This window comes from Abramis brama (genome assembly GCF_963993115.1).
Source record: "Abramis brama genome assembly, chromosome: 8".
NCBI classification, from domain to species: domain Eukaryota; kingdom Metazoa; phylum Chordata; class Actinopteri; order Cypriniformes; family Leuciscidae; genus Abramis; species Abramis brama.
This window is the reverse complement of record NC_139970.1, coordinates 14,102,997-14,112,581: the sequence shown is the minus strand read 5'-3', so window position 1 is coordinate 14,112,581 and position 9,585 is coordinate 14,102,997. Positions and strand designations below refer to the sequence as shown.

Below are 9,585 nucleotides of genomic sequence, written 5' to 3'. Positions count from 1 at the left end.
TCTCAAATAACAGTAACACCCACCCAGTCAGATACAACAGGGCAAAGACTGTTTGAGGGGAAGTGACCTCTTTTTCTAGACTGCAGCATGGGCTGTGTCAAAGCTGTTGGTTTCTGCATCACATTTCTTCATTTTCAACACATTTATAACAGTATGTATTTATAACAATATATAACAATAGTTAAATTAAATTGAAATGACCATAAGAATCCCTCTGCTAATGACCCATCCTCCACTTCCTGCCTGGAAAACTTGTACAAATAGATGCAAAGACGTAAATATTCTGTATATTGACCTATGATGTCTTAAAAGGGAAGCTCAAAAGCTGGGCTGTGTTGGGCCTACTCAAAGCCATATTTGTTGAGATGTAGCTCTATCAATGTATGTATTATTTCATTTCTACTGCTGTTTCTATTTCTACTTCATTTCTACTGTATTGACCAATGGCTCTAGGATATTTTTCCCATACTATTTGTTGTTTAAACTAATATTAACAGCATTTACCACGCCATCTTTAATAATAATAATAATAATAATAATAATAATATATATATATATATATATATATATATATATATATATATATATATATATATATATATATATATATATATATATATAAAAGACAACAAATAAATACTGTACGTATAATTCATCTTTATTCACAGTGTTTTATGTGAAACAACTTTTAATAATTATAATTTCTTAGCGTTTATCAAAGTATACTGTGCATACTGAAATATGCATCACAAAACAGAGGTAAATTGCTATTCGATCTTGAGGAATATATAATACAGCAGATCTCAGTGAAATCACAGGCATGTACCGGCTGTCAGTCAGTCCTCAGATTGGCAGAAGAGTCTCGCAGCTGATTGGTGCTACTCACATATGACGCAGATGACGTACTGAACTCAAGCACGTGGGTCTCACATAAACAAAGACACATTGGCAGACAGAGCTCTACATGCCAGTGTTGAGCTCCGAGCTTTGCGGACAACACGCTGTACTGGACATTTACACACATATTCTGCATCACAAGCATATGGATACAATATAGTTTTGCTGATGGTCTACTAAGGTATGTCATTGCCTTTCTTTTTATTTTTGTGCAAATATGCAGTTTAAAGTAAGCATAGCAAATTTGTCCTATGGTATCTTTGCTTTAAACAGTCTGTGATTTCTGTTTGTTGGTTTCTGCTGGTTTTATGCAAACTATTTTGTTTTTCTTATAGCTGCGATGTGAAATAAGTTTTTATTCAGTCCTTGTCTGAGACCATTGACCACCGCACGCTTGTGTGAAACTGTGAAATTTATGTGAAATTGTGTTTTTTCAGACATGCATTTATTAAAATGCATTAAACTCGAGAGTAAAGACAAATAAACAAACGCGGTGCGCAAAACCTTAAACTTTCGATCCATCACGCATATGCACATGTTCTGATACGGCGCAAGAAAGTGTGTTTCAAATTTCTAAGTTTCAGTGAGCTCTAGCATTTTGTAGCCTACTACATGGAACTACTAAAATGTGATGCAAAATCAAGTGAAAGTTGTGTGTTTTATCAGAGGGAGAATCCAGAGCCGAGTCGTTTGTCTTGAACCCCTGTATTACATTTCATCTGTTATTATCATCACCTTCACCAAGATCTGCAGTGGAACAGTCCTACGACTGAAGGTACTTTTCACTTAAAAGTGATTTTGCAAAGTTGCATGTAAGCTGAAAACACTGCTTTCGATGGGCATGCGGCTTTTATTCTCAGGCTGTCTTTCTGTTTTGTATTGATTAGGCTCCTGTTTTGTTCGCAGCCATGCCCTGCGTCCAGGCTCAGTATGGCTCATCCCCGCAGGGCGCCAGTCCTGCATCTCAGAGCTACAGTTACCACACCAGCGGTGAATACAGCTGCGATTTCCTCACACCAGAGTTTGTGAAGTTCAGCATGGACTTAACCAATACCGAGATCACCGCCGCCACCACCTCTCTGCCCAGCTTCAGCACCTTCATGGACAACTACAACACCAGTTATGACGTGAAGCCGCCCTGTCTTTACCAGGTGCCCCATTCTGGAGAACAGTCCTCTATCAAGGTGGAGGAAGTCCAGATGCACACATACCATCAGCAGAGCCATTTGGGCCCGCAGTCAGAGGAGATGATGGCCCACTCCGGGCCTATGTACTTCAAACCGTCCTCACCTCACGCTCCGGGAACGGCGAACTTCCAGGTTCAGCCCAATCACATGTGGGAGGACCCGGGCTCCTTGCACTCTTTTCATCAGAACTATATGACCTCGCACATGATAGATCAGCGCAAGAACCCCGTGTCCAGGCTCTCCCTCTTCTCATTCAAGCAGTCTCCACCAGGAACACCTGTTTCAAGCTGTCAGATGCGCTTTGACGGGCCTCTCCATGTGTCCATGGGGCACGACGGTCCCGGAACGCACCGAGCCCTGGACAGCCAGAGTTTCGCAGTGCCCAGTGCTATCAGGAAACAGGCGGGCATCGCTTTCACACACTCCCTGCAGCTCAGTCACGGCCATCAGCTGATGGACAGTCAGGTGCCGTCACCTCCGTCTAGAGGATCACCGTCCACCGAGGGTTTGTGCGCGGTGTGTGGGGACAACGCGGCGTGTCAGCACTATGGAGTCCGAACGTGTGAAGGGTGCAAAGGCTTCTTCAAGGTAATTTTTCATTATTTTTATCATTATTATTGATAATAATAATAATTTGTGGTAGGTCTCCGCTTATATCGGTTTTCTCTAATAACATAAAAAAATGAGACATGATCTGACATGTCAGGAACTGAAGCATATTTTTAAATATATTTTATTTTGCTCCTCGCATATCTGATCAAAGATAATTTACACCTAAAATAATATCAATGTTTATTTCTTAAATTGTCAAAAGTTGATCTGAATTTTATGTAATTTAAACGAAATCTTATTGCCCACTTTTTAGCGTACAGTACAGAAGAACGCCAAATATGTGTGTTTAGCCAATAAAAACTGTCCTGTGGATAAGCGCCGGAGAAACAGATGTCAGTATTGCCGATTTCAGAAGTGCCTGGTGGTCGGGATGGTAAAAGAAGGTAAATCGCTACAATATTTGTCTACACTTCTCAAACGTGCGGAGGGGATACATGCATCTTAATCGCTGTTCATTAGAATGTTTCCCTCACTTGGAAACTAGAGTAGTGTGCAACTGCAATTATAGTTATCCCTGATTTAATTGTAAATACATTTTACAACAAGCATAACAGCTCCTTGATAGTAACAGTCTTGTGTTGTTTTGACAGTTGTCCGAACCGCCAGCTTAAAGGGTCGGCGAGGCCGTTTACCCTCCAAACCCAAAAGTCCGCAGGAGTCTTCGCCCCCCTCTCCGCCCGTCAGTCTGATCAGCGCCCTGGTCAGGGCTCATGTGGACTCCAACCCTTCCATGAGCAGCCTCGACTATACCAGAGTGAGTTATATTACATTCATCTTTAATTTTACCCATCAGTTCAGACTTTAAGAGAAGAAAGTCCAAACATGACTCGCGTATGACTCTTGATGCGCACCCTGCGCGAAACTGACAGAGCCAATATTAGGAATTTAATATCATACAGTGTTTCATTATAAACTTTCAACACTTTAAGGGTGGCATATTTTACTGTCTAAATTGCTTTTGCAAGAAAGAAGCCAGTGAAATACAGACACAAGTTAAATTAAAGAGGGGGAAATCTCTCCCCCTTTTAGAAATGGGCTTTGCAATTTCACGGGTTATATATTTTAAGGGAGCTCATTAAGTCATGTTTAAATTAAATTCCAGTTCCAAGCCAACCCGGACTACCAACTGAGCGGAGATGACACACAGCACATCCAGCAGTTCTACGACCTCCTCACCGGATCCATGGAGATCATCCGCGGATGGGCAGAAAAGATTCCCGGGTTCACCGACCTGCCGAAACCGGATCAGGACTTGCTGTTCGAGTCCGCCTTCCTGGAGCTTTTCGTGCTGCGCCTGGCGTACAGGTACCGAGGCTTCTGGAGAAGTGGATTTGCTGCTTCAAATTTTATTGGCTCTGCAATAATTAGGAGCCGCTTAAATCCCAGTTTAATGCGCGCAGTAATTAATGGGCGCTTTGTCATTAATTTCAGGTCCAACCCGATGGAAGGCAAACTCATCTTCTGTAACGGGGTGGTGTTGCACAGACTGCAGTGCGTGCGTGGATTTGGCGAGTGGATTGACTCTATAGTGGAGTTCTCGTCTAATCTTCAGAACATGAATTTAGACATGTCTGCTTTCTCATGCATCGCCGCCTTAGCTATGGTCACAGGTAAGATCCGTTTTTATTATACTGTTCAGATAATTGTTACTGTTTTTTTATTTATTTATTTTTTTGTTTTTTTATGTTGTAGGCTAGAATAATAATAATTATTGTTATTATGTTGCAGAGAGACACGGACTTAAAGAACCCAAGAGAGTTGAGGACCTTCAAAACAAGATAGTAAACTGTCTGAAAGATCAAGTCACCTTCAATGGAGGCGGCTTGAATCGTCCGAACTATTTGTCCAAACTGTTGGGGAAACTACCTGAACTGCGCACACTGTGCACACAGGGTCTGCAGCGCATCTTCTACCTAAAACTAGAAGATCTGGTCCCACCACCAGCAATAATCGACAAACTGTTTCTTGACACTCTGCCCTTTTAAACCGAGAGAGAGAGAAGGGGAAAAACTATTTCAAACAACCTCAGAGAAAACTTCCACAGACTCCCTTAAAAAAAAACTGAAAGTCTGATTTTTCAAACCATGCCGACCATCGCCAAATGAAAAAGGATCCAACAATTCAAAGGCTGGAAAACTACGCGAAAAATAAATAAAACTAAAATAATAATTATACATTTTGCCATCGGCAAGCGATTTCCCCCCCCTCTTTATCCCACCCATATCTGCCTCTGAGTATCTCAGAACAGATACAAATGTAAAAAAAAAAAAATAAAAAAAAATAATAATAATAATATGAGAAATTATAATAAAAGACAGATTATCCAATAGTTTGCCTGATTTTGAACAATGACAAATATCTCGCCACTAATCATTGTTAACTGCAAACGTCTGTATTCTTGGAAAAATCAGAGTAGTAGAGTGGAGTGTATCATACGCCATTTCTATATACCTATTCAATAGATTTATGTGATTTATATGATGTGTATAAAGCTTGTACAGAGACAGTTTTTTTCTTTCTTTTATAACTTGTGCCTGTGTATCTCTGTCAGGTGGAAAGGAGACGCATGTTGTAGAGGACTATTGTCTCTATTACACACTCTATATTCCGGACACTATGTAGTCTGTTAGATTTTATAAAGATTCGTAGTATTGGGACAACTTTTAAATATGGCACATGTGGATAAAAATACCAGTATCATCTGTACAGGTAAAAAGGGACCCATAGTGTTTGTAAAATTGTCAGACATTCCTTGTTTGTATGTTGTATGTATTGTTGCTGTTTAATATAAACGTTTATATATTTATTTTGAGTTTGCCGTTAAAGCATGGTGCAGTTGAAATTATTTCAGACGCATCACCGTCGTCTTTGTTGAATGTCTCATATGTGATTTAATTTGCCATCTGTTTTTTCCTGTAGGTGTGTGAAAATCATCACTGCCTTTTTTTCTATGGTTTAACTAAATACAAGCGTTCGGTTCGGTTCCGAATCCGAATCAAACTCCACGAGAAAAGAACATTTAATGTTTACAAATAAAACTTTTAAATAATTTCCAAGGAGGAGCCGTGTTTCTTAATCACATTTCAAACTGAAGAGGGAATTCATTGTACCGAAAATAACCTTTTTTTTTTCTGGAAATGATCAGAAATTGCTCAAGGAAAAAACTACATTGCTCAAGGAAAAAATAAAACAACAACAAAAAAGATTATTATTATTATTATTATTATTTTTTTTTACATTTCCCCTCACGTGAAAGGTTACGCTATCTTTTTCTATTTTCATAAAAAAGTAAGTGTAACCAATGTATCGGTTTTAACTTTTAATGACATTTAAACCGCAGATGGCAAATAATAATTTCGCGGGGGGAAATAACTATTTTCTGATAGGCCTATTTCCATTTTATCAGGGGGTTTTCTCATCAGAATACGAATAGACAGAGTAAAAAATAAATAATAATAATAAAACTTCAACGAATTCACTTCCCAGTAGGCTAAATACGGAAGATTTTTGAAAGTTTCCCCCACAATAAAAAAAGAAGCATTACGCACTGTGTGGACATTTATTTCCATTTATTCTAAAGAGGTCTGCGCTCAAAAAAAAGAAAAAAAAAGAAGAAGATCTGAACAGAAATATATTACATAGGAGTAGTGTATTCGTCATTCAAATGCATAAAATTGTTTTCGCAATCAGATTTCGTTGTTTTTGTTGTTGAACGTGATATAGGCCTACAGGTGTCTTAAAAAACTATTCATTCTGTTACAGTAGGTTAGCAAAATGACACCGATGGATGAAAAAGTAATATAAAAATATTGCAGCTAAATTATCTATTTTTAAAAGCAACGAAATGAAATTCCGACAATTTTACTCAGTTCTAAAATTAGAGCGATTACAACAGCTTTTATGCTGTTTCATGCATTCAGTAAATTCCAGTATATTTATTTTTTACTCTTTTTTTATTTTTAAACTTTAATTCAGGATACGGAATTGGAGGCAGGTAGTTCTTGCATAGGTAATTCAATGTTGTAGAAAAAGTAAGCTAATCATATAGCACATAAAAAAAAAAATCGTATAAATACATGTAGGCCTATCTTAAAATAACGTAGCCAATTATAAACATGAATGCGTAATAAATTATATATTTTTTGTTTTCAGTTATTTATCAATTCGGGAGATTGATCCATGTTTGGTTTTAAAGTTTCAGATTGTGTCAAGGAACATTAAAATCAAATAATAGAAATAGCGAAATAATATTGATTTTACTCTTTAAATTATACTTAAATTAAACTCTCGTTAGCTGCTCTTCTGCACTATTACAGGGTGGTATCCCGCACCAGAGCACAATGAGCTTTATTTAGACAGGTATCAGTCTCTAAATTATTTAAAGCAGTGCGGATTTGGAGAATGCAAGCGTGCTTATAATTGTTTTACATAACTGGTGTGTGCACGTGTGTGCGGACTTGTGTGTCTAAAACCAAAAATAAACACGCATAAATGATTTTAAGGTTCTATAATCTGCCGGCTTGATCGTCTGAACACTGACGTTAACACCAAGCCCACAAAGAGTATGATTTTTTTTGCCATTTCAAACTCCTGCAGGATATTTGCAGCACAATAGAAAAACCACATAATCACAAATTAGATTTAATGATTTTATAATGTGTGTATAAACTAAAACGTGCTTATCTTGGAGATGTACACTTAATTTGTTGCAAGCAGGTGCAGTGTGATATACTGTACAAATAAACTTGACACATGGACTCTAAAAACATTACTGTAACCCAGGAAAGCATGACAATATTTAGACCATAAATCAATGAAAAATATAAACCTAGCACACAAGCTTGTGAACATCTGCATTTTGCTTTGTCCGGTGGGACTTTCTTCTATGGCTTTGGATGGGAGATGATAGATTTTGAGGAAACATTTTACATCTAACCTGAAATCAGAGCTAAAACAGACCTGCTGTAGCATGTTTGTCATAACTGTCTCAAGTAAGTATATTTGGCTATATATATATATATATATATATATATATATATGGACGTTCATGCACACTTTCATTGTGCATTACTGAAAAGTGAAGAGTTCTTTACAGAATTCTGTCATTCACCATTCATGTCCGTGTAGCTCAGAGAGGACATGAAGGTGCCTCTGGGCAACGTCTGGGAAAGCTCACAATCGCACAATCTCTCTTTTTTTTCTCTCTCTCTCTCTCTCCCTCATTCTCCTTCTTTCATCAGCCATGGCATGGCTGATCTTTTTCCAAAGTTCTCACAAGGCAAAGAATTGTCTGAATAATTAGATCTTCACAGCAAAAAGACTAATTCCAAGTCAAATTAAGATTACACTCAAAAGCAGTTTGCTGACATTTAGCAGATCAGTTAGAGGGACGCTCTGCAGTGTCACAAGCTTGTGCCGTGTTGACTGAAGTAATCATTTAGGTTGGCAAGGGCCTAATCTCTGCACAAAGAAAAAAAGCAGCGTATGACAGAGAGACACGCTCACCTTACACATGTCGAGGTATTTTCAGGCAGCTCTAGTGCTTTCACTCCAATCCTGCGTGTTTAAATAGAGACGAATCATGGAGCATTTCACTGCTCCTTTATCTGTTCTGACAGAGGGGACGAATATGGCGGCGGTTTCCTATATGCTTTTGGTCTGTCACTCTGCTCTCTGGGTTCTGCTTAGCACTGCAGATAATGCAAACGCAGAAGGAAGGATGGAAATAACACGCTCCGTCTGCACACGGAGAGCTCAGAAGCCGCAGGCACTTTGTCGTAAGTGCTAGAGCTGGAAACCTAAGAGGAGCGAAATTATAAAGCAGTGCTCCACTCGGACAGATCCGGACAGTCTATGTACTGATGGGATAGATGCCCTAAAACACAGTCATTAAGCAGTGCAGGACGCGTTCTACCTACTTCAGATGATTTCAGTAGGCTAACTCATAGAAACCTCGGAGTTACAAGGTCAGGCAGATGTAGCTGAAGAACTGAACTGAATGAAAAGCAGCTCTCTTCCCACCAGGGACACAGCAACTTTGATCAATTCTGTTGTGTGGCTTACATCTGCTTTGCAGTCTTTGCGAAAAAACACATATGCAGTAGCAGGCAATGGCATCCGTGACATGTGGGCTCGCAAACACTGTGCAAATCTGTGCAGAGCTAAAGCAGATATTGTGTGTTGGTAGAGCAGACAGATGCTTATGCATGGCCTTTAATGCAGTCCCTCCAGTTCACGTGTGTGTGTCAATACAAATCTAAAAAAACTAACAGACATCTTCATTTCATTTCAACATTTATTTATGACTGGCACAATAAAAGACTAAATATTTCTGTCCAATGATCTGACTGAGAAGAGAAGAGAAACAGCACTGTCTGATGAGGAATGCTTTATTTGGAAATACATGCAAACGTTTAAATATTAAACGATGTGTCCCTTTGGTTCGCTCGCTCTCAGTTTTCAGAAACAGCAGTCATCTCTGCCGTCTTTAACATCTGGCCTTTTCTGAATTTGAGAGAGTCAGACAGGTGTATGTCTCAGAGCAATTTATGACACTTCTTTTTCATTGTTTTATGTGAGAACGTGGAGTCTCTTACATATAGGGGAGACCATGGCTAGTTGTCACAAGATTTATATCTAAGGTTTACATATAGGGGAGACCGGGGCTAGTTGTCACAAGATTTATATTTAAGGTTTCAAGTTTCAAGCATCTAATTAAACTTCATTATTTTTTTGTGATTTCAAAATGTCATCTTAGTTTATCTAACAAAAGTCACAAAGGAACACAATAACACCACAATTTAAAAGCACGTATTAAGACATACTTAATTTATACAATGAAGCTAGAATTTATTCGAAAGTTTGTGTTCTCAGGACAAGAACATTTTCC

The 9,585-nt window shown here is 38.6% G+C and overlaps 1 protein-coding gene across 2 annotated transcripts; it reads left to right on the top strand.

Moving 5' to 3' along the window:
- Positions 1-950: 950 nt before the first annotated feature.
- Positions 951-4,954, top strand: nr4a2a (nuclear receptor subfamily 4, group A, member 2a). 2 transcript variants are annotated; one of them, XM_084122732.1, is made up of 8 exons: positions 951-1,078; positions 1,564-1,672; positions 1,804-2,672; positions 2,950-3,079; positions 3,287-3,450; positions 3,799-4,001; positions 4,128-4,306; positions 4,425-4,954. In XM_084122732.1, exons 3-8 carry the CDS (start codon positions 1,806-1,808, stop codon positions 4,679-4,681), a joined length of 1,800 nt encoding a protein of 599 aa, XP_083978858.1. In that variant the 5' UTR covers positions 951-1,078; positions 1,564-1,672; positions 1,804-1,805; the 3' UTR covers positions 4,682-4,954. The 2 variants fall into 2 exon arrangements, with proteins under 2 accessions (XP_083978858.1, XP_083978857.1); XM_084122731.1 differs by having other exon boundaries at positions 970-1,078; positions 1,785-2,672.
- The last annotated feature ends 4,631 nt before the right edge of the window (positions 4,955-9,585 follow it).